The sequence below is a fragment of the Neovison vison genome, chromosome 3 (genome assembly GCF_020171115.1).
Source record: "Neovison vison isolate M4711 chromosome 3, ASM_NN_V1, whole genome shotgun sequence".
NCBI lineage: Eukaryota > Metazoa > Chordata > Mammalia > Carnivora > Mustelidae > Neogale > Neogale vison.
This window is the reverse complement of record NC_058093.1, coordinates 112,676,234-112,702,803: the sequence shown is the minus strand read 5'-3', so window position 1 is coordinate 112,702,803 and position 26,570 is coordinate 112,676,234. Positions and strand designations below refer to the sequence as shown.

Below are 26,570 nucleotides of genomic sequence, written 5' to 3'. Positions count from 1 at the left end.
TCATTACATTCTTCATTTTTCTGTGAATTATTATAAAACTTACAACACAAAGAAAAGAAAGAATAGTATGATAAAGTCCCATGTACCCATGACCTGGCTTCAGTATTTTCACCTCATGGTCAATCTTATTTCATTCACCTTCCTGCCACACTCCAATGGATCATTCTGACACAAATCCCAAATAGTATCTCATTTGTAATGTTTCAGTTTGTCTCAATAAAAGATCAGAGGTTTGTTTTTTTTTTTTAAATACCTATTACCACCCTTTTAAAATGTAATAAAATTCTGCATAGATGGCAACTGGCAATATGGTTTTTCAATCTTTCCAAGTTCCCTCATTAAAACAGATGATTAAAACTGGATAGCAAATGGATCACATTATGACAAACTGAATGGGAAAAAATATCCCTATGACATAAGACCTGCGGGTATCAGATGCCATTGAGAAGGAAGGAAAGGGATGTTTAATAACAGAGACTCTGATGATCCTGACAAAGAAAACCAAAGAACTAACAGGTTTTCACTGTAAAGTATGGCGGGCCAATGCATTTGTCCCATCTAGTACCAGGTGAGCACAAGGAGGCCCATGAAAAGGTTAAAGGGCTTAGGTTAGTTTAGCTGCTCTGAACTCCCAAAATTCACCAGCTAGTAGTACTTGCAAGGACGGGGCCCCACGGTAAGGAGAAACTACTGAGGGTGCAATGAAACTTGGGAGAGCACGGGGATATAGAGACAACTAAAGAGAAAGTCCAATGAAAATACAGGAGGGGAATAAAGGAAATCCAAAAACCACGCCACCATTTTTTTAAACCACCATACTTCTTTTTTTTTTTTTTCTTTTAAGGTTTTATTTGGTCATTTAACAGAGAGAGAGAGTACAAGCAGGGAGAGCAGCAGGCAGAGTGGGAGGGAGAAGCAAGCTCTCTACTGAGACAGGAGCCAGATGTGGGACTTGATCCCACGACCCTGGAATCATGACCTGAGCCAAAAGCAGCCGCTTAACAACCTGAGCTACCCAGGCATCCCCACCATACTTCTTTTTAACACTACCTAAAATCAAAAGAAGAGGGAGCCATGCCAACCTTTAAAAGATAAGGAAAACCAATTTCACATCAAAAGGAGCAAAAAAGTCTCAACGTCAAATCCTACACAAAGCTAAGAAAAGAGAAGGGGTCAGAATAGAATAACATCTTTATTTTTTTTTTTTAAGATTTTTTTTTATTTATTTGACAGACAGAGAACACAAGTAGGCAGAGAAGCAGGAAGAGATGGAGGAAGCAAGCTCCCTGCTGAGCAGAGAGCCCGATGCGGGGCTCGATCCCAAGACCCTGGGATCATGACCTGAGCCGAAGGCAGAGGCTTTAATCCACTGAGCCACCCAGGCACCCTAACATCTTTATTTTTATGGATGAGGGCTGTCCAACAGAAAATTCAGCAACAACGGAAATCTTCTACATCTGCACTGTCCAATGAGGTAGCCACTTATCACTGGTGACCATCAAACACTTGAAATTTGGCTGATGCAAATGAAGAGCTAAATTTTTTACTTCATTTAATCTGCCTTATTTAAACTTAAACAGTCACACATGGCTACTGACTACTATATTGGTCAGCATAGCTAATAAAGCCATGTCAGAAAAACACAGCCCCAAAACAATGGAAATGTGAACTACAATTTAACAAGTTAAAATATATTAAGAAAATTATATTAGACATAACGAAGAACATAAGGCAGCATTAGAAAAACTCAGAAGTGAGGTGAAAGACTCAAGAGAAAAGAATCTATAAAAGAAAAATCATTGCAAGGAATGCCTGGGTGACTTAGTCATTAAGCGTCTGCCTTCAGTTCAGGTTGTGATCCCAGGGTCCTGACCAGGCTCCCTGCTCAGTGGGAAGCCTGCTTCTCCCTCTCCCACTCCCCCTGCTAGTGTTCCCTCTATCACTGTCTCTGTGTCAAATAAATAAAATCTTTAAAAAAAAAAAAAAAAGAAGAAGAAAGAAAAATCATTGCAGAAATTGAGACTAAACTAGAAGGGGCACAAAAACAAACATGAGAAGTAATGACTTAAAGAAACAGAAGACAGAAGAAGGAAATATTTAAAAATCAGAAAGAAATAAAGAGAAAGCAATTCAGAGAAAGTGACAAAGAAAGTTCAACATGCAGGGAGAGATTATATGAATTCCAAAACAAGGGACTAGAAAAAACTTAAGTTTTAAGAAACCATTCTTGAAATAAACAATGATCTGAAACTCTCTATTAGTAAGTACATATTGGGTATCTGAGAATACTGACCCAGGACAATCACTCTCCAATTTTTTCAACATCATAATTCACTAGAATATAGTGTAAGCCATGTTAAAGAAAAATTAATAATCCTTCAGGGATCTAGACAAAAGGACCAAGAGACTTTAAGAGAAAGAAAACAAGATTATCATCCAACTTTCTCCAAGAAGACTTTATGGTAAAAGAAAAAGAAATATGTTCAAGCATAGGAAAGAAGATATAAAGCAAGGACTTTATATCTAACATATATAAACGTGCAAAACTGAGGTAACATTGTTCCCATGAGCCCCTCTTGAGGAATCTACCAATAAGCAAGAGTCAGAAAAGCCAAATAACTAAAGACATGTGGCAAAAACACTGCTGATGACACCCCATCGTCTAACAGTAAAATTTACAAGTCTTAGTGACAAAGAGAAAATCCTGAAAGCAGACAGGGACAAGAAGTCTGTTACATACAATGGTAAAAATATTAGATTGGCAATAGACTTATCCACAGAGACCTGGCAAGCCAGAAAGAAATGGCATGATATACTCAGAGCACTAAATGAGAAAATCACGCAGCCAAGAATACTATATCCAGCTAGTCTAGCTGGATATAGGAGAGGGGCACCTGGGTGGCTCAGTGGGTTAAGCCGCTGCCTTCGGCTCAGGTCATGATCTCAGGATAATGGGATCGAGTCCCACATCGGGCTGTCTGCTCAGCAGGGAGCCTGCTTAACCTCTCTCTCTCTGCCTGCCTCTCTGCCTACTTGTGATCTCTCTCTGTCAAATAAATAAATAAAATCTTTAAAAAAAAAAAAAGAAAGAAAGAAAAAAGAAAATAGAAGGAGAGATAAAAAGCTTCCAAGACAAAAACTAAAAGAATTTGTAAACACCAAACCAGCCCTACAGGAAATACTGAAAGGGGTCCTTTAAGCAAAGAGAGAGCCTAAAAGTAGTAGACCAGAAATGAACAGAGACAATATACAGTTAACAGTCACCTTACAGGCAATACAATGGCACTAAATTCATATCTCTCAATAGTTACCCTGAATGTAAATGGGCTAAATGACCCAATCAAAAGACACAGGGTATCAGAATGGATTAAAAAAAAAAAAAAATCAATATGCTGCCTACAAGAAACTCATTTTACACCCAAAGACATGTCCAGATTTAAAGTCAGGGGGTGGAAAACAATTTACTACACTAATGGACATCAAAAGAAAGCTGGGGGGCACCTGGGTAGCTCAGTGGGTTGAAGCCTCTGCCTTAAGCTCAGGTCATGATCCCAGGGTCCTGGGATCGAGCCCCGCATCGGGCTCTCTCCTCAGCAGGGAGCCTGCTTCCCTTCCTCTCTCTCTGCCTGCCTCTCTGCCTACTTGTGATCTCTGTCTGTTTAATAAATAAATTTTTAAAAAAAGAAAGAAAGCTGGGGTAGCAATCCTTGTATCAGATAAATTAGATTTTAAGCCAAAAATTATAATAAGCAATGAGGAAGGATACTATATCATACTCAAAGGGTCTGTCAACAAGAAGATCTAACAATTTTAAATATCTATGCCCCTAACATGGCAGCAGCCAACTATATAAACCAATTAATAACAAAATCAAAGAAACGCATCGACAATAACACAATAATAGTAGGGGACTTTAACACCCCCCTCACTGAAATGGATAAATCATCCAAGCAAATGAACAACAAGGAAATAAAGGCCTTAAATGACACACTGGATCAGATGGACATCACAGATATATTCAGAACATTCCATCCCAAAACAACAGAATACACATTCTTCTCTGTGCACATGGAACATTCTCCAGAACAGATCATATTCTGGGTCACAAATCAGGTCTCAACCAGTACCAAAAGACTAGGATCATTCCCTGCATATTTTCAGACCACAATGCTCTGAAGATAGAACTCAATCACAAGAGGAAAGTTGGAAAGAACTCAAATACATGGAGTCTAAAGAGCATACTACTAAAGAATGAATGGGTCAACCAGGAAATTAAAGAAGAATTGAAAAAATTGATGGAAAAATATGATAATGAAAGCACAACTGTTCAAAATCTGTGGGACACAGCAAAGGAAGTCCTGAGAGGAAAATATATAGCGATACAAGCCTTTCTCAAGAAACAAGAAAGGTCTCAAATACACAACCTAACCCTACACCTAAAGGAGTTGGAGAAAGAACAGCAAAGAAAGCCTAAACCTAGCAGATGAGAAATCTAAAGGTCAGAGCAGAAATCAATAAAAAAGAAACCAAAAGAGCAGTAGAACAAATCAACGGAACTAGGAGTTGGTTCTTTGAAAGAATCAATAAGATTGATAAACCCCTGGCCAGACTTATCAAAAAGAAAAGAGAAAGGACCCAAATAAATAAAATCATGAATGAAAGAGGAGAGGTCACAACCAACACCAAAGAAATATAAACAATATAAAAAACATATTATGAGCAACTATACACCAGCAAATTTGACAATCTGGAAGAAATGGACGCATTCCGAGAGACGTATAAACTACCAAAAATGAACCATGAAGAAACAGAAAACCTGAACAGACCCATAACCAGTAAGGATATTGAAGCAGTCATCAAAAATCTCCCAACAAACAAGAGTCCAGAGCCAGACAGCTTCCCAGAGGAATTCTACCAAGTTGTTTGGTTTTTTTTTAAGATTTTATTTATTTATTTGACAGAGAGAGAGAGATCACAAGTAGGCAGAGAGGCAGGCAGAGAGAGAGGGGGAAGCAGGGTCCCCACTGAGCAAAGAGCCCAATGCAGGGCTCAATTCCAGGACCCTGAGATCAAGACCCAAGCCGAAGGCAGAGGCCCAACCCAATGAGCCATCCAGGTGCCCTCTACCAAACTTTTAAAGAAGAATTAATTCCTATTCTCCTGAAATTGTTCCAAAAAATAGAAATGGAAGGAAAACTTCCAAATTCATTTTATGAGACCAGCATTATCTTGATCCCAAAACCAGACAAAGACCCCATCAAAAAACAGAATTAAGACCAATATCCTTGATGAACACCAATACAAAAATACTCATCAACTTACTAGCCAACAGGATCCAACAGTATATTAAAAGGAATCATTTACCATGACCAAGCGGGATTTATTCCAGGGCTGCAAGGTTGATTCAACATCCGCAAATCAATGTGATACAAGACATTAATGAAAAGAAAGAACAAGAACCATATGATATTCTCAACAGACGCTGAAAAAGATTTGACAAAGTATAGCACCCTTTCTTGAGCTCAAAACTCTTCAAAGTGTAGGGATAGAGGGTCCATACCTCAAAATTATCAAAGCCATCTATGAAAAGCCCACGGCGAATATTATTCTCAATGGAGAAAAACTGAGAGCTTTTCCATTAAGGTCAGGAACACAGCAGGGATGTCCATTATCACCACTGCTATTCAAAACAGTCCTAGAAGTCCTAGCCTCAGCAACAGACAACAAAAAGAAATTAAAGGCATCTGAATCAGCTAAGAAGTCAAACTCTCACTCTTTGTAGATGATATGATACTTTATGTGGAAAACCCAAAGACTCCACTCCAAATCTGCTAGAACTCATACAATAATTCAGTAAAGTCTCAGGATATAAAATCAATGCACAGAAATCAGCTGCATTTCTATACACCAACAACAAGACAGAAGAAAGAGAGATTAAGGAGTCAATCCCATTTACAATTGCACCCAAAACCATAAGATACCTAGGAATAAACATAACCAAAGACACAAAGAATCTGTACACAGAAAACTATAAAGTACTCACGAAAGAAATTGAGGAAGACAAAGAATGGAAAAATGTTCCAAGCTCATGGATTGGAAGAACAAATATTGTGAAAATGTCTATGCTACCTAAAGCAATCTATATGTTAATGCAAATCCTATCAAAATACCATCCATTTTTTTCAAATAAATGGAACAAATAATCCTAAAATTTATATGGAACCAGTAAAGACCTGGAATAGTCAGAGGAATGGTGAAAAAGACAGACAAAGTTGGTGGCATCACAATTCCACACTTCAAGCTCTATTACAAAGCTGTCTTCATCAAGACAGTATGGTACTGGTACAAAAACAGACACACAGATCAATGCAACAGAATAGAAAGCCCAGAAATGGACCCTCAGCTCTATGGTCAACTAATCTTTGGCAAAGCAGGAAAGAATGTCCAGTGGAAAAAAGAGTCTCTTCAACAAATGATGTTGGGAAAACTGGACAGCAACATGCAAAAAAATGAAACTGGACCATTTCCTTACACCACACACAAAAATAGGCTCCAAATGGATGAAAGACCTCAATGTGAGAAAGGAACCCATCAAAATCCTTGAGGAGAACACAGGCAGCAACCTTTTCGACATCAGCCATAGCTAACTTCTGCCTAGAAACATCCCCAAAGATAAGGGAAACAAGTGCAAAAAGGAACTATTGGGACTTCATAAAGATCAAAAGCTTTTGCACAGCAAAGGAAACAGTCAACAAAACCAAAAGACAACTGACAGAATGGGAGAAGATATTTGCAAATGACATATCAGATAAAGGGCAAGTATCCAAAATCTATAAAGAACTTAGCAAACTCAACACCCAAAGAACAAATAATCCAATCAAGAAATGGACAGAGGACATGAACAGACATTTCTGCAAAGAAGACATCCAGATGGCCAACAGACACATGAAAAAGTGCTCCACACCACTCGGCATCAGGGAAATACAAATCAAAACCACAATGAGACACCACCTCACGCCTGTCAGAATGGCTAAAATTAACAAGTCAGGGAATGACAGATGCTGGTGAGGATGTAGAGAAAGGGGAACCCTCCTACACTGTTGGTGGGAATGCAAGCTGGTGCAACCACTCTGGAAAACAACATGGAAGTTCCTCAAAAAGTTGAAAACGGAGCTACCCCCCTATTAACCCGCAATCGCACTACTGGGTATTTACCCTAAAGATACAAATGTAGTGATCCAAAAGGGCACATGCACCCAAATGTTTATAACAGCAAAGTCCACAATAGCCAAACTATGGAAAGAACCCAGATGTCCATCAACAGATGAATGGATAAAGAAGATGTGATATATATATATACATACACACACACACACACACACACACACACACACACAATGGAATACTATGCAGCCGTCAAAAGAAATGAAATCTTGCCATTGCAACAATGTGGATGTAACTAGAGGGTATTATGCTGAGCGAAATAAGTCAATCATAGAAAGACAGTTATCAAATGATATCCCTGATATGAGGAATTTGAGGGGCAAAGTGGGGGGGTTGGGAGGTAGAGAAAGAAAAAATGAAACAAGATGGGATTGGGAGGGAGACAAACCATAAGAGACTCTTAATCTCACAAAACAAACTGAGGGTTGCAGTGGGGAGAGGGGAGAGGGGTAGGGAGAAGATGGATGGGTTATGGACACTGGGGAGATTATGTGCTATGGTGAGTGCTGTGAAGTATGTAAGCCTGAAGATTCACAGACCTGTACCCTGGGGCTAATAATACATTATATGTTAATTAAAAAAATAAAAATAAATCATGCAAGTAAAAAAAAAGGACTGGTGGTTGAGCATTAAAGATATGACTTATAGAACTAAGATGAAATGAGGGTTCAAGGAGAGAGTATGAAACATACTCTCTAATACTTTCATACTCTAATATGAAACATCTATGCTCTAGGTTAGAATACATTCATTTTTAAAAGTGGGGGAAGGGAAAATGGGGATCACTAAGCCAAAAGAAAAATTTTTAATTGTTTATAAAAATGTAATTGTGGAGGCACCTGAGTGGCTCAGTCAGTCCGACTCTTGATCTCAGCTCAGGTCTTGACCTCAATTCAAGTCCCACACTAGGCTCTGCACTAGGCGTGGGGCTTACTTTAAAAAAAGAAGAAAAGAAAAAAGAAAAGGAAAGAAGGAAGAAAAAGAAAGAAAGAAAAAGATGTAATTGTGGAAATGGTAGGACTACTGTTATTAAGGTTACTATGTATGTAACATGGATAAAACAAACAAGTAAACCACAAGATAGTCTAATTCTACCATCCCTTATAACCTTGAGAACCAATATTCTTAGTGTGGAAGAAAAGACCTATAGCTGTAACAAAGTAGTCCTTAATTTGAATTGGAAATAATCAGTATGAACGCATGAAGTATTTCATCTTTACATAGCTCTATCTATTTTGCCTTTAGATATACAAGTAGTCACCTCCTACCTCTACCCATTTAAAAGTCCTAAATACAATGACCAACCCATTGCAGTGCATATCCCTAGTGCCTAGACTGTGCTCTTAAAATACCATTCCTACTGGGACGCCTGGGTGGCGCAGTTGGTTGGACGACTGCCTTCGGCTCAGGGCGTGATCCTGGAGTCCCGGGATCGAGTCCCACATCAGGCTCCCAGCTCCATGGGGAGTCTGCTTCGCTCTCTGACCTTCTCCTCACTCATGCTCTCTCTCACACTCTCTCTCTCTCAAATAAATAAATAAAATCTTTAAAAAAAAAAAAAAATACCATTCCTACCAAAAGAAAACAACAAGCAAACAAAAAATTTTAATGAGCCTCCTAGAGAAATAGTGGATCTCAAATCTATAGCCAGAGACATACAAGATAAATCTGAAACTACTTACCATACCCAGAGAGCAAGGAAGCAATCAAAGACTACCAGCATTACATCAAAAGAACTCAGTAGAATACTCACTTTGTTTTCCAAAGTTAGTACAAAGCTCAGTGATCAATACACTATAGTACTTCCACAAGTAAAGACATATCAATCAATGGAGTAAAAAGCCCAGAAGTAAACCCTCATACATACACTCAACTGATTTTCAATAAGGGTGCTAAGACTAATCAATAGAAAAAGGACAGTCCCTCAATAAATGATGCTGGGAAAACTAGATATCTACAGGCAAAAGAATGAAGATGGATTCTTACTCTATAGCATATACAAAAATAAATTCCAAATGGATCAAAGACCTAACTTGAGAGATAATATGTAACCATAGAACTCTTAGAAGAAAACATAGGGGTAAAGTTTCATGACACTGGATTTGGTTATGACTTCTTGGATACGACACCAAAAGCACAGGCAACAAAAGCAAAAATAAGATAAAACAGCTTCATCAAAATTTAAAAATTTTGTGTATCAATGGACACTACCAACGGTGAAAAGGCAACCCACAGAACATGAGAAAATATTTGACAAGTATATATTTAATAAATGATTAAAAGCCAGAGTATATAAAAAAAAACTCCTACAACAGGGGCGCCTGGGTGGCTCAGTGGGTTAAAGCCTCTGCCTTCAGCTCAGGTCATGATCTCAGGGTCCTGGGATCGAGCCCCACATCGGGCTCTCTGCTTGGCAGGGAGCCTGCTTCCCCCTCTCTCTGCCTGCCTCTCTGCCTGCCTCTCTGCCTACTTGTGATCTCTGTCTGTCGAATGTATAAAATAAAAAATCCTTAAAAAAAAAAAAAAAATACTCCTACGGCAACAACAAAAATCAATCCACCTGAAAAATGGGTAACAACAAATAAAGGACAAATCTCCAAAGAAGAAACACAGATGGCCAATAAACACATGACAAGCTGCTTCACATTGCTGGTCATTAAGGAAATGAAAATCAAAATCACAAGATACCACTTCCCCCCTATGAGGACAGCCAGTATCAAAACCCAGAAAATAACCCAAGTGCTGGGAAGTATGTGGGAAAAGTGAAATCCTGATACATTACTGGTGGGAATGTAAAATGGTGCAGCTGCTATGGAAACAGTTTGGTAATTCCTGAAAATGTTAAGTACAGAATTGTCACATGATCCATGAATTAACACTCTTCGTTTACACCCAAAAGAACTGAAAACAGAGACAAAACCAGACAGTCATAAACCAATGTTCCAAGCAGCATTATTCACAATAGCCAAAGGAAGAAACAATCCAAATGCCCAGTAACAGATGAATGGAGAAATCAAATGTGTTATATACATCCAATGGAATATCATTCAGTTATAAAAAGAAATTAAATTCTGATACATGGTACAACATGGATGAAGTTTAAAAACATTATGCTATGAAAAATAAGCCAGACACAAAAGGACAAACACTGTATGATTCCACTTAAATGAGGTATCTAAAATGGGCAAACTCAGAGATGGAAAATAGAATGGTGGTTACCAGCCAAGGGGGAGAGGGTAAGGGGGGATGGAAAGTTATTATTTGAGGAATATAAAGTTTTAGTTTTGCAATATGAAAGGAGTTCTGAAGATGAATGATGGTGATTTTGCACAACAATAAGAATGTCCTAAATACCATCATACTGCATACTTAAATTAATGCCCAAGATGATAAATCTTACCTTACCTACATTTTCCCACCAAAAAAAGTTGAAACAAAAAAACTAAATGGTTAAAGTAAAAGGATGCTAGTGAACCAAACTCATTCAAAAACCTGGTAAATGGCAGGAAAGACTCAAGGATGTATTCTGCCTTCCCCACATGAACAGCACCAGGTGAGGGTATGTACAACAACAAAAAAAGAATGAGAGTCACCACTTTACATCCCACAAAGAATTAATGGATTAAGCATAGAGCAGGACTGACTGCTAAATCAAAAAGAGAAGAAAGACATTAAGCATCTCCTAATGAAACAGAACACTACCTATGCACTTGCCAAAAGGATGAAACACAATTCTCACTGAGCCTCTAGATCAGCTGCCAACGTGCCAGAAACAGACAGAGAAAAACTTGAACTGCATCATGAGTACCAACATGTGATCAACAAAATACAGACTGCAAAAAAAATTATTCAAAGAAAAGAAAGGAATAGAAGAAGAACCTGTAAATCCAATGCCCCCCCGACCAAAAAACAATTATCAAAATTTTTAAAACTTAGCAAGACTAAACTATTGTGTGGAGATGCACTCAGGCAATATAATGATAACGAAGTGCAGCAAGTCATTTCAAACAGAGGTTGATACCCTCCTGTTGGGGGGGTAAAAGGTAGCCGTGATAAGAGCAGAGCACAAGAAGGGCAGGCTGCCAGAGGGCCTGGCTAAGTTCTACTTCTCGACCTGGGGGAAAATTACGAGTACTCACTTCGCAAAAATCCATTATACTACATATTTCTTGTGAGTGGTTTTCTATGCCTCCTTTATTTTATAATAAGACAGTGTTTTTAAAATTAACATTTCTTTTACATCAAATATATGATCGGTGTATACTCATCTTCGATTCTTTTTTTTTTTTTTACAATGGCAGTCTGTTCAACTCAAAATCCAACAAGATCCACACACTGCATTAAGATGACACATATTTTAAGTCTCTCTTGAAGTTCTTCCTTCCCTTCTTTCTTTCTTTATAACATTTGTTGAAGAAATCAGATCATTTAACTACAAATTTTCCTACATTCCAGATACTCTTATTACCCCTGTGATATTGCTTTGTATTTCCCATCCCCTGAGTTTCCTGAGAACTGCTTTTAGATCTACGGCTGTGATCTGATTCATGGTCAATTGGTTTAATAAGGCTGTATCTCCTATGCTGTGCTATATTAAAAGTCTGGTAGTTTCATTTATGTGTGGATATTCTTTTCTTTTCTTTTTAAAGAAGAAAATAGTGTAAATTATGTTTTTTTACTAAAAAAAAAAAAAAAAAAAAGCTGTGATCTGAAGATTTAATGCCAGCTTTGCTTTCTATTTATAAACAAATCCTCAGAAATTTCAATCAGAAAAGTTATAGCTCTGTAACACAATGCCAGCACAACCACAATATATCCAATCACCATGTTATACCAGCCATAAAAAATACTCTTATCTCTAAGCACTGAATTTACCTGCTGGAAGGCTTGAATTGTAGCTGAATACGAATGAAGGGACAAGCAAAATTTCAACAAATTCTGCTGTAGAGGTGACAGAAACTGAAATGCAGCTTCTAATATTGTGTGATAATAGGAATAATCAGTACCTGTCAAAGAAGAACATTATCCAAAATAATTACACATGGCTAGATATATGCAAATAAGATAGTTCATAAAGTATAAAGCTATGTGTTACAGAGGTATATGGTGGCAAAATTTTACCACTCTCCTATCTGGAACTGTTGTCAAATGCTTAGAATTCCCTAGAATATAGGAAGTAATTGTACTCTTCCTCTCTTCTTCCCTTTGTTCACATTATTCCCTCTACCTGGACTGCATCTATCCCACTTACCTGGATGACTAACTCCTACATACCTCCACAAGAATTCAGCTGTGACATCACCTACTCTGCAAAGTCACTCCCAACCCCTACCCCATGCCTCACTGGAACAAGTACATCTTTTCTTTGATCCTATACTATTTCTCTGCTTACCTCTTTCAATTACCACATCATTTACGAAATTATTTACTCACTACCTACCTCTCTCCAAATAGTTTTTGAGCCCCCACAGGCAGAAGGTTTATTGTATTTATCTTTGTATCCCCAGTGCCTACCATGTTTGTTATTCACTCAAATAACCCAACAAAACTGAGCAGTGTGGGCACCTGGGTGGCTCAGTTGGTTAAGCAACTGCCTTCGGCTCAGGTCATGATCCTGGTAGTCCCAGGATCAAGTCCCACATCGGGCCCTCTGCTCATCAGGGAGCCAGCTTCTCCCTCTGCCCCTTGCCCCTTTCATGCTCACGCTCTCTCTCTCTCAAATAAAAAAAATCTTAAAAAAAAAACAAAAACTGAGCAGTGTAATGAGGAAGTACAGAGTATAAAAGGATATTAACAAAACTGTAGTTTGGGAAGAAGCATTTAAACAACTGGAACAAACTATCTGAGCTGGAAAAAAAAAAAAAAAAATATGTACCAGTATGAAAAACTCCCCAGAATATATTGTTAAAGCGCAAGGTACAAAGCAATATACAGTTGAACCTTGAACAACACAGGGTTTAGGGGCATCAACTGCCCCATCAGTCAAAAATCCACATATAGGGGTGCCTGGGTGGCTCAGTGGGTTAAGCCTCTGCCTTCGGCTCAGGTCATGATCTCAGGGTCCTGGGATCCAGCCCCACATTAGGCTCTCTGCCCGGCGGGGAGCCTGCTTCCCCCTCTCTCTGCCTGCCTCTCTGCCTACTTGTGATCTCTGTCTGTCAAATAAATTAATAAAATCTTAAAAAAAAAAATCCACATATAACTTTGACTCCCCCAAAACTACTAATAGCCTATAGGTGACAGGAAGCTATACTGATAACATAAAAGTAAATTAACACACATCTTGTATGTTATATGCAATTTTATGCATATAATAATAAAGCTAAAGAAAATGTATTAAGAAATCATAAAGAGAGAGTGGGTGCCTGGGTGGCTAAGTCGGTTAAGCGGCTGCCTTCAGCTCAGGTTATGATCCCAGGATCCTGGAATCCAGTCCCGCATCGGGCTCCCGGCTCAGCGGAGAGCCTGCTTCTCCCTCTCCCTCTGCCTGCTCCCTCTCCCTCTGCCTGCCGCTCTGCCTACTTGTGCTCTCTATCTCTCTGTCAAATAAACAAACAAAATCTTAAAAAAAAAAAAATGGAATCATAAAGAGAAAATACATTTAAGTACTACACTGTATTCACAGAAAAAAAATCTGAGTGTAAGTCAACCCATGCAGTTCAAACCCATGTTATTCAAGGGTCAACTGTACATAGTGAGCTATCTTTTTTACTGTTAAGAAAGAATGAGAAATAAGAATACATATGATGTATTTATTTAAAAAAAAAAAACACTGAAGGCTAAACAAAATAATTTAAACAGTTATAAAAAGCAAGCGAGAAACAGGAGGGGGACCGGGAAAGAACAAGATTTTTCTTTATAAGCCTTTTAAAAGCTTGACTATTAAATCACATATTATGTATCAAAAAGTATTTTTAAGGAATATAACTAACATTTTAAAAAGTAAAATATAAAAGGTTCTATATGGCATTAGCATCTTCTAAGCAGAAAAAGACACCAGAAATAAATACTTAAAATGTTGCCAGATTGTTAATGGTCAATACCTTTGGGTGGTGGGCAATGGATAATATTTCAAATAAAATATTTAACACACTTTTATGATCACTTTCAAAAATTCATACTACCCCAACTTTAACCAAGAACACATTATCATTTATATTGAGGAAATTTCATTTTAAACATCAGAGTTCAAATTTCATTATAAAACCCACTTCGATAAATTTGTTTTATGAAACTGTAAACTAAAAGTAAAATGATTTTTTTCGGTAACACAAACAATTCCAGTTGACTCTAAATTATGTAACTCAAACTACAGATGCTTGCTCAAACCTTTATGTACTAATATCACAAAAAAAGAAATTCAGACTTGGCTTTTAAAATTTGTATTATTTTAACTAAAAATCAAAAAGCTAAAATCAATTCAGTTAAATACTAATAGCAATCACTTTGTTTTCACACATTTGCTCTACAACAAGGCCTGTCAATGTAACATTCAAGGTTTTAGCTACCCAAGTTATCTGCATCTTTAACTAGTAATGTTTATACTACAAATATCTATAAAGCTTATATTGAACTAGAAAGTGTGAATGCACATCATAAACTGTAAACAAGTGATACAGTTGACATTGGCATTCATCTGATACCTCAACACTCAAGCTGTGGGTGGCTGGCAGGCGCAACAGGAAACATTTTGGATAGCACTAACTTAATGATAATGAACCTAACGAGAATAGATCAGCTGTGCAATTAGTTCATAAGAAAAGAAAAAGGGAATCAAATCAATGGTAATTAAGTTAATACTAAATGATTTTAAATGAATTTGACTTCTATAAAATATTCATATAGCACTTCTAATAAAACAATACAAAAGAACAAAAACAAGCAGGGAGAAAGAAATCAAAGGTAGTACTTATAGACAAAGTGATAAACTGCTTCAAAAGCAGTAGTTTGTGTTGGCTCTGCTGACTACCATCACAACTCTAGTCATTAAGATAAAAACATTTTCCTTTAATTACTAAGCCATAAATACTGTGAAAGAGACCATTTTTTCCTAATATTTTCCCAGATACCAAAGTCAAAGAAGCATTTGCTTCAATTTTACCGTGATGATCGGATGATCCAATATTTTGACTGGCTTCTACAAAATTCCAAAATTTCTCTTGACTGTCTTCTGCTAAAAACTCACTGGGAGAAAAGGGGGAAATATCAGAAATAAAACAACTTAATAAAATCTTCTAATGTATGCTACATTACTAAAGAAAGTAAAAATAGGTTTTTAAGTTTCCAAATGTCCAGAGTTTGGCTTTTATAATATACATTATACACAAGCATGTATAATATATATTCTAATGATAAGCAAGTCTTATTAGCTTATTGACTATTGATAACTAATTAGCTTAGTAGCTTACTCACTTATTCATATTAATAGCCTAATAGGTATTCCATAAGAAACCTGGAACAACTATGTAACAAGAGGAAAGTTCCAATATAAATAAATCTTATGAAACCCCATTTTGTTGAAAACGCTGTTGGTAATAGCAGAATTACAAACTGACAATTCTGGTACTAGTTCTGTTCATTTATTCTCTGAAAGACCTTACAAATTACAAAAAAAAAAAATGTTTTACCTAAGGTTCTCCCAAGGAAAACATGAACCCTAGAGAAATTTCTAGGAGACCAAAGGCAGCATGTTCCAAATTTTCAAGATCACCAAATTTCAGTTTAATAAAATAAGTTCTTAGAACTTAATGCCACCTTAATTTTTTCTTGACTTTATTCTACAGACCTAAATAATGGCCATTCTAAATTTCCCTTCATTCCAGAGCCGAAAATCACTAAAAGAAAATGTGTATACTGATCAAATGATTCATGTAAATTAGTCATCTTCTCCTCTGAGACGGAATACTAACGTAGTGGTGATCTTTCACTGTCTTATAGCAAACTACAGATCTGGATCTCAGCTTACCTAGCCAAAGGAAGACTTTCCCATTACTTGTCAACACTGGGGTGTACAACTCTCATTCTACTCCACAGCTAGACACAGAAATATGGGAAAAATAAGAAACATTTCCTGGTAACACACAGCCTCTCTAAAAATAGGTTTCTGAAAATACCCATTATCATAATTTATTAAATTATTTAGTACCTCCTTGAATGTGGGATTTTTCTAAGCTTTCTAGGCTTATGGTCTAAGAAAACAAGATATTAAGACAAATAGATTATGATATTCAAATAAACACTAAATTCACAAATTAAAGCTGCATTCACAAGATAGGCTTGTGGAAAAGGGGGGAAGGATAATACACTCAAAGGTTATAATGGTGAGAACAAGGATTCACTGAAGCTAAGACCCTCCTGTGTAAAGGCCAACTGCAAATAAATATATGCTCCTCATATAATTACAGGAAAACTTGAAATATATATTCTCCTTCAACCCACTGAATAAATAAGTCTTATGACACATAAGTTTCAAACAGTCCTAAGAAAATTAATTACTAGATTCACTGAACTAACCCAAGGAGGGTAAGAACAATACAAGATAATATTAAAAGGAATGCTGCCATTTGTTTACAGTATAATTCCGTTTGTTTGCTTTTCATTTTAAATTGTTGTTTCACTTCTTATTTATTCCACTGAGTAAAACAGCTACAATTTTTCAGATGAAATTATATGATATCTAGGATTTGTTTTAAAATAGTCCAGGGGGATAAAGGAGGAGGGTAGTGGTAGTTATGGATTAATCCACTTGAGTTGATAAGAGCTAAAACTGGGTGACAGGTAGAGGGAGAGCACATTATATGTACCATTCCACTTACAAATGTTTTGAAAGATCACAATAAAAAGTTTTTAATTCAATGACAAAAGAAAGGAAAAAAAAACATAAACAACCTGAATGTCCACCAGATAGCAAAAATCTGGTAACTTGTTTTCTAAATTCCCAGAGTTATTGTTGGAGATCAGAAATGGTCTTTCTTCCATAAAGAAGTAGAAAGGGAAGGGAAATGAATATTTAAGGAGGGCTTACTATGTGACAGGCACTATGCTTGGCATATTCACTCATGTCCTTAAATCCTCACAGCCACCCTGATTTAGAATCATTTTTAGAATAAAGAAACTGTAACTCAAGAGAGGTTATTGATTTGCTTAAGGGCATAGAATTAGCAAATCAAAAATCTGGAATGCAAACTCAAATCTATTTGATCTCTATCATGCTGAATTCTTGGGCCATTACAGTATCGAGTACTCAACAAATGATTATTGGTTTCTATTTTAATAATAGTACTTTACTTATACAATATTTCTGTCAGTAATTATGGCTGTTCTACTTCAATTAAATTTATATCACTTCATGAACAACTAGAAAGCTACAACTGCTTCATTAGGATCAGGCTTAACCTAAAAATAACATGGGAATATTTTTAGTCCCTAAGGACTAGATGCAGGGAAGGCAAAATATCTGTGGTAGTTGCAGGTCTCAATGTGTAGAGATACATTCTGTCCCCTCTCCCTCATTCAGATGGACAATGCTATGATCTGCCATCAATGTCCTCCATGGACCTGGGAGGGAAGAATGGTGGCTTCAGCTACTTCTGGAGGCAAATATCAAGGATTTCTAATAATGCTCAACTTATTTCTGAGTTGCCTAGATGTCCCATTACCTTGCCAAAATGTCTGCAAACAGCCAAAGAAGGGGACTAAAAATAATCAATCAAAATGGCAAATGGTCAGGAAATCATAAAAAGGGGCGATATTTGTAAAAGGCAAAGTTGGTGGAGGAAGTGATATACATTATGCACTTCACAGAGATCAACGAAACTGAAAAAAATGAGTTAATTAAGACTGACAGTTTTAACATACTTTCTCAAAAATCCCATAAGTATATGCCATAAAAATCTTCTGAAACAATGTACAAAACCAAAAAATATTATTCTAAGTGAGAGTAACTGAGTGGCACTCAAGAAAGAATGCCAAGCAAAGTACTATAAAACATGTTACAGTTAATTGCACAAAATTATTTAGAAAGTGATAGTAAATCCTAAACACTTAGATTTACACCAACAAATAATCCTAAATAAGAATGGAGGGCAAAAAAGGTCAACTATTAGAGTCCGCTCAGACAGTTAGATCTCAACCAACCTTCGGTCACTTTACTTATAAGTGCCCTCTCCATCTAATAAAGTTCTGACACTGGAAGAGTTCAATCCATTTATCAACTCGTAACACTGCTGTGAAATAAACGCAGTAGTAATTTTTTCTTTTGGCCATTTTATTGCTGAGAGAAGGGAGGCACAGAGGAGTGATACAAGCTTAAGTCTGATCAGCAGAAAATCCATGAGGCTCCTCAGCAAGCCAAAATCAGATCCTAAAAGTCCCACTTTCCCACTGGTCCTCTTTTATCAATTCCAAATGAAGCTGTTTCCTTAGAAGATGCCACTATTCATAAACACAATCAACACAACAAAAACTCTTCATTCACATTTTTCTAGGAATGAAGGAGGAAATGTTAGAAGATGAAATTCTAAAGTTGAAGAGTACAAAGATACACCAAAGTTAACTGAAGTAATGCAACAGCTCAAATTTCTAGCACTATCAAATTCTGAGATTTACCAACTGCTTACCATTCAATCTACCAAAATTTATGCTTTAGAATGATTCCGTGTAAGTCCTAGATATATATTATTTCAGATACAATAAAAATAAGTTTCCCTCTATAAGCAAAACACTGACTTTTTAAAAGAGAGGTAACTAGTTATTTATTTTATAAACACTAACTAAAAAATATACTTGGAATACAAACCTCCCAAGAAATCATTGACTACTGTATTTTACTTGATTTTGTATTTTATTGTATTGTATTTCTTTATTGTATTGTATTGATTTTAAGACACTGTCGGTTTTAAGACATACCGTTTTTATGAAACACTAAAAAGGAAAATGTTACCAATTTTAATTGTAAGATAACATCTTGATTTCATTAAAATGCATCTTAATTTTGGAGATGTTAAAATGTGGAACAAGTAAAATCTTGGATAAAATCTAGCCTTGTCCTCAGCCTCCCTTCTGTGCTCTCATATCTCAAGGTCTTCTACCAACTTCTTAGAAGGAGCAGGCCCTCTCTCCCCCAATCTTGACAAACTCTCTTCTTTCTCTTTTATTAAACACCTCTTAAAACCTTTTTCAAATAAATAGAAAAATTCCTTTAAGTACAACTCTCTCTTCCTTTATTACCACATGTATACCTTTCTTGGAAGATGATTTAACCAATTCAATAAATTTGTCCAAAGAAGTCCCTAAGTATCTCTATGAATCAATATTACCATATCCTACTGACAGATTCTGTGTTCTAACAGCCTCTGACTAGCACACAGCACAATGCACACTGCAAGAGGCACTGACTAAATGCATGTGATGATAATCTCACTGCCTAAAAAAGCTCCTGAATACTCACTAGCAGATCCTACATTTTTACTCAAACACATGAAAGAAAAAAAAGATGTCTTCTTACCTGACTTCTAACAACAATGGAGTGGAAAACCATTTTGTCGTAAGAGAGGTTGTAATGGCTTTTGAATCTGCCTTTACTGAGGAAAACAGCCATAGTCCAGTGAATATAGTCATAAGTCCCATTTTATAGCAAACCCCTAAGAAGAAAAAGAAAAAAAAAAAAAGGTTTTGCCACAAAGAAATGTTTAAACCTGAATCTTAATACTTAAAGACACAAAGTAACATGAAAATTACAGAAATGGAAATGCTTCTGAAATTTAACAGCACCTAATATCTCCATGGTTTCAACTTGCTGAGTGACTGATAAATAACTAAAGGTATAGATCATATACTCTTTCCTATAAAGACTCCATCCCATCGTGGGGTGCCTAAACTATACACGGGTCTAAGTCAGTTGGTGGCACAGCAGGGAGCACACAGTCATACTTTATGAACCATAAGAATAAACAAAGCTGAGGCAGATGAAAATGTAAATGATGGGTATTAACTGTGTCCTCCCAAAAGTCCTAACCCAGCACCTCGAAATACAAACTTATTTGGAAATGGTCTTAACAGAGGAAATCCAGTTAAAATGAGGTCATTAGGGTGGGCCCAAATCCAATAAGACTGGTGTTATAAAAAAATGGAAAATGTGGACAGAGAGACAGGCATGCAGTGGGAACACCATGTGCACAGACACAGGGAGAATGCCAGAGAAGACAGGCAAACACTGGAACTATATTGCAAACCACAGAACACCTAGGGCTAGCAAACGCTGGAAGAGGCAAAGAAAGACCCTCCCCTACAGATTTCAGAGGAAATATGGTCCTTTGACACCTTGATTTAGAATCTCTGGCCTCCAAAACCGAAAGACAAGGAACTGTCATTGCTCTTAGCCACACAGTTTGGTACTTTGTCACAGCAGCCCCAAGGGGCTAACAGATGGGTCTTGAGTGTAAATGCAAATCCCATTCTGAATGAAGAATGTTAGAACTCAATCATGGGTCCCTATCTACAAAATGAGGAAGATGGAATCACTGGTAAATTGGCACAGCCATCGAATGCAGGCCTCCTAACTCCCAGCAGCAACCTCCTCAAGCACAGAGATGTCAACATCATTTCAGAAAAAGACTCCAGCTCTAGGCAACTTTGGCCTGATTTTTCATCTCAGAGGTCAGCCTCACTGAACCCTAATCAGACTTGCCCCCAGGCCGTATAAGTCAGCATCTAAGTTCCACCCATTTGAATGGGAATCCAAAGAAGACATGAATATGTGAGAAACACCAAAACAAAGTTGTGCTTCTGCATGCTAGTGTTCAGTCGGTAAGGCTCACACCAGACTCACCCCAATTCCTTGAGATACTGATTAGAAAAGCTACTGCTTGGAGGATCAGTCAGTACCCTCTTTTTACAAAAAGCATTAACAGTTGTGCCAACAGCCTGCTTCACATAACACACAGTATCTCTAAAGAACAAATGGTCAAAATCAAACTAAACCAAATAAAAAAGTTACTTTTAAGAGTTTTTAGTTCAGACACTGTCAGCTTAATTGATTTAATTGACTAATTAATATCCCATTTATAAATAAGCACCAATAAATAAATAAATAAATAGCCAACATTTATAAAGACTAGGGCTAGCCACCTAGACCCCAACACTGAAACTTGTTAGCAGATTTCTGGCTGGGGTGAGGGTTGGGGGTGCGGAGGTAGCCCTTTCAGAGTGCAAAAAAAGTTACTGACATTTCCTACAGAGAAGCAAGCAAGAACCAAAAATTTTACATACAACTTCAGACTACTCAAGAACTCTTAGTTCTTCCCTCCTTAGTTCCTCCCCTACAGGTCCCAGAACTACAGCCTCAGAAACCTGCTCTGCATGACAGAAAAACTTGGCTAGTGAAAAGAAAGAACATTTCAGAGTCAGGGACTTCTGACAAATTACTGAGTTTGCTACTTACTAGCAGTTTAACCACAAGGAAGTTCCCTAGTAACTTCTCTGGCCCTTGGTCTCCCAGACTCTGAAATAGGAATATCAGTATCTGCCACACCAGGACATTCTGAGAATGAAAAAGCAACATGAAAATTACTCTCTCAAGTGCCAAGTACTATACCAGAATTAATTGTTCTAATAAAAGACGTTCTTGTGGGGTGCCTGGGTGGCTCAGTGGGTTAAGCCGCTGCCTTCGGCTCAGGTCATGATCTCAGGGTCCTGGGATCGAGTCCCGCATCGGGCTCTCTGCTCAGCAGGGAGCCTGCTTCCTTCTCTCTCTCTGCCTGCCTCTCCATCTACTTGTGATTTCTCTCTGTCAAATAAATAAATAAAATCAAAAAAAAATAAATAAATAAAATAAAAGACGTTCTTGTAAGAAACCACTTTCTAAATTACAGAATAATAAATCGTTATTACATGGGCTCAAAAAAAATGTCTTGGAAATACATTTTCTGTGGTTAGGGGAAAAAATCCCCCCCCCACAAAGTCACAAAACTTTTAAACTGGAGACAGAATATATGAACTATGTTAGCATTACTATACTATAGTTCTGTTTACAATTTGCCCCCAAGGGGCCTAGATGTGTAGTCCCAAAAGTAGTAACTCTGGACTAGAAACTGGACACCACTGCCAGTAACCCCAGGCAGGCTGCATGCATAGAGTGATGAGGGAAGAGGGAGTGACAAAAGGTCCCCCAGGAAGCATTAAGATTATTGAGCCATTGCTCTGGGCCCAGCACAGAGTCAGGTACTTTGCATATACCATGATATCTAGTCCCTCCACACAACTACCCAGGAGACTAGAATGTAGTTTCTAAAGGGTGGCAGCCATGACTATTTTGTTCACCATAGCAAATAGCACAGTGCCTGGAAAACAGGAGATACCTATAGACTTGCTGCATAATGAATGAAACATTATCATTCCCAGCCTCAGTGAAGCTGAGGAACTTGACTAATATTAATAAACAACAATGCTTGGAACCCACATCTGCCTGTTTTTAAGTTCTACAATACCATGCTATCTCTGGTTTTGGAAGGTAAGAATTCATACTGTGCAGACCCTGACTGAGCAAAGAGCTTTCTTTTGAGAATCAACACAAGTCCAAGGACTTTCTAGGGACAGAGTCCTTGGGATATAGGTGGCTGAGAAAGACACAGTTTCAACCTGAAACCAAGCATGCCAGCCTGAAGTTGGGACCAAAGCAAACAGACCAACTAGCCTGACAGGCTTGCCTCAGGGACAGAATGTGAGCTCCGCGAAGAGCAGGGAGCTTCGTCTATAAGGGCCACATGCTTAGCATAATGCCAGGTACACAAGAGGTGCTCAAAATGAAATAAACACAGGCCATCATTCATTAAAGAAAGAATGAAAGCAAATAGAAAGGAGTGTGACAAGAGGAAAGAAGCTAGAAAAAGCTTAAGACTTAAGGGTTAAAATGAAAACTCTAGGCACCAAGACTCACCCAGAGATTCCCTTAAACTATTTTTTTTAAAGCTAGATTTATTTATTTATTTGACAGACAGAGATCACAAGTAGGCAGAGAGGCAGGCAGAGAGAGAGAGAGAGGAGGAAGCAGGCTCCCCGCTAAGCAGAGAGTCCAATGTGGGGGTCAATCCCAGGACCCTGGAATCATGACCTGCACTGAAGGCAGAGGCTTTAACCCACTGAGCCTCCCAGGCGCACCCCCTTAAACTATTTTTAAAAGGGACAGAGTTCTTGGGGCAAGGTATAGCACCATTAAGATGACAGAGAGAAGTGGACCTTAAAGAAAAGCTCTCCCACCCAGACCCCACCCACATCCTTGATGCCACAGGTAAAACTACAGGAAAAGACTGTTTCAGAGAAGCAGAAGTAAGAACTTCACTGAAGTGCCTTTTGTTTGAGGATGCCTTCATTGTATGAGAATCTTATCACTCTTGATCCTAGTGGTCCTTAAATGTTGCTAGTAAATATGAATAATGTGAGAAATAATAGCTGTCAGAATCTACAATGTGGCATTTCATGATCATAGGCATAGTGCTTGTGGCACGGTGGGCAAATTAAAAACATTCTTTAATAAGTCCTAGGCCCAGGGCACCTGGGTGGCTCATGTAAGTTAAGCTTCTGCCTTCAACTCAGGTCAGTATCCCAGGATCTCAGAATCGAGTCCCAAATCGGGCTCCCTGCTCAGCAGGGAGCCTGTTCCTCCCTCTCCCTCTGCCTGCTGCTCCCCCTGCTTGTGCTCCCTGATAAATAAATAAATAAAATCTTCAAAAAAATAAAAATAGGGACGCCTGGGTGGCTCAGTTGGTTGGATGACTGCCTTCGGCTCAGGGCGTGATCCTGGAGTCCCGGGATCGAGTCCCACATCAGGCTCCCAGCTCCATGGGGAGTCTGCTTCGCTCTCTGACCTTCTCCTCGCTCATGCTCTCTCTCACTGTCTCTCTCTCTCTCAAATAAATAAATAAAATCTTTAAAAAATAAAATAAAATAAAATAAATAAAAATAAAAATAAATAAGTCCTAGGTCCAAATGTACTATCTTTAAGATCCAGTCTGGCCCATTCTCCTTAGTTTAAATTAATGACTATCTCTTACTCATTGATCTACAGTAGGATATTGGAAATATTAATAAAAACTGTATTATGGCAAACACCTTTCACTTTCTGGAAAACAGAGGAGGCATAAAATTCTAAATCACCAACTTCTTCCATTTCTAAACTGAAGATAATAGCTGGCAAACTTAAAAAAACAACGTGCACGATGCAAGCTTACAGACAGCCACCTGAGCTTCAACATACATGATTAACAGTGAGGGAAAATATTAGGAAGGACTCTTCTAGAGAAATAAATTTACTTTCCAAATAATTAAACTTAATATGCATTTATACCTATTAGCAAGACCGTTTGCTGTGAACCCCATAAATCCAATTTTTTTAAGTAGTTACTATTCATTTGGTATGAAAATGATCACTGGTAACTGCAGAGAAGATCTAACAGAATTTTCTGCGTAGTTCAATTTCTTCCTCTTAAGCTAAACATGCACTATAAAGCTGCCATCCTAAAAAAAAAAAAAAAAAAAAGCTGCCATCCTATTGTAGGAAGCAATGTTTATTTCCTTTAATAAAAATGAGTGTGGGGGCACCTAGGTGCTTCAATTCAGTCTGTTAGGCTCAGACTCTTGATTTCCCCTCAGGTCATGAGTTCAGGATCCAGAGATCAAGGCTTTCCCTTCAGGCTCAGCAGAGCCTGCTTGAGATTCTCTTTCCCTCTCCCTCCACCCCTCCCCCTGCTCGCGCTCGCGCTCTCTCTCTCTGTAAAAATCAATAAAATCTTTAAAAAAAAAAAAAGTGTAAAGTTTGTCAAAAGCAAGCCAAGTGGAAAGGCTACAATCATCCCAAATTTTGTGTGTTAAGTAACTATTTAAAGTGTTTCAAACATCACACTAAAACTGGCCAGCAAGTGCACGATGAATGTTTCTAAGATAGTGTAGCACAGTAAGGTATAAGACCTCCGGACTTCAAATTAACAAAATATGCTAGTTCTCAAATCTGGCAAGAAATGCAAAACAATCTGGAGATTTGGCCAACGAAGAACTGTTGACATCCATAACTTATTGGCGATGTATGCAGATCTTATTCTTCTGACAGGTCCCACAAAAAGTGAAACCGGATCATCCAATCTCCAGCCAACAGATCCTCGTATTTAAATGAAAACGGCAACCAATATGCATCACTTTAATTCATTTTAGGGAAAACAGAAATCTATAAAAAAATGAAGTCGTTCCCCAATCAGAGTCCTGCAAACTGCTGGTTCTCAACCTACTTGGGGTCAGGGTTGATCTAAATTCAGGTTAGGGAACTTCCCCCACCTCCTTCTGCACTTGGGCACACTGGCCTCAAAGCTCTTCACTGAAGACTCAAAACCGCTTAAGAGAGTCCGTGGTCACTCCCGCAGAATTGATGCCTTGCCCAGAGACCACTGAGGGCAACTCGGGGGACGCGCAAATAAGGACAGGACTGGGGCACGGAAAGAGAAACTGAGTCAGGAAAGAAGCGGAAGCTCAAGGTGACCGGGGCACGGGGTCGCCTCGCGTCCCAGACCCTCTCCCCGTCCACGAGACCTCCCCACGTCAAGCCAGGCGTACCTGTCACCGGCCGCGCAGCCGCGGCACACGCGCCGCTCGCGTCCCCCTTCCTGCCCATGCTGGGCCCGCGCTTCGTCCGCGACGATGCCAGCGACAACGCCGGGGCGGGGCGGTGACGGCGGCGGCAGCGGCTGCGCCAGTGAGCGGCCGACACGCTCCTTTCCCGCGGCTCCCCTCAAGCCGGTCTCGCGGAGCAATAGCCCAGCCGCAGGCCACTTTTTACTTCCGCTTCCTAATGGCGAGAGCCGGAGGACTTCCGGCTACCGAGTCCCGGTTGAGGCAGCCTAGAGCGCCGCTTGGTCACCATCTTGTATCCGAGGAAGCACCACCTCCCTCTTTGCTCGCCTCTGTGTAGCGCCGTTGGGAAGGACAGCACGTTGAAGATCTCGGAAATGGGACTAGGAGGGATCGCTGAGACCCAAAAACCGTTATCAGGTGATGAAGCCGGATACCAGTTTAAGCCACTTTTCCGAGTTGAACTGTAGGACGCTTCAGAGTCTACTGCCTTAAACCCTTATATTAAAAGAACTGCTGCACAATAAGGGAACAAAATTGCTTAATGTTTCTGAGCAACTTGGACTTTATCTTAACCTCTAAATCTTGGTAACTACCGTTCCTGGGGGCGTGGGAAAGGAAGACTTTTTCAAATTTTGTGAGACGATTTAGCTTATACCGGCAGCGACAACTTCTGTGCAAGGACTATTTTGTCCTTTGATTGAGCGGGGGCGCGGAGCGCAAATCAATCACTG

General features: G+C 38.5%; 1 protein-coding gene across 2 annotated transcripts in view; it reads right to left on the bottom strand.

The window, feature by feature from the left end:
- The window catches only part of UGGT1 (UDP-glucose glycoprotein glucosyltransferase 1), a 124,974-nt gene extending 98,966 nt beyond the window's left edge, over positions 1-26,008 (bottom strand). For both annotated transcript variants that reach the window (XM_044242730.1, XM_044242732.1), the window contains exons 1-4: positions 25,822-26,008; positions 19,730-19,865; positions 15,326-15,408; positions 12,100-12,230 (exon numbers count right to left, since the gene is read on the bottom strand). In XM_044242730.1, the coding sequence (XP_044098665.1) occupies positions 12,100-12,230; positions 15,326-15,408; positions 19,730-19,865; positions 25,822-25,879 (408 nt within the window). In that variant the 5' untranslated portion in view covers positions 25,880-26,008. The remainder of the gene's footprint in view (positions 1-12,099; positions 12,231-15,325; positions 15,409-19,729; positions 19,866-25,821) is intronic.
- Positions 26,009-26,570: the final 562 nt, after the last annotated feature.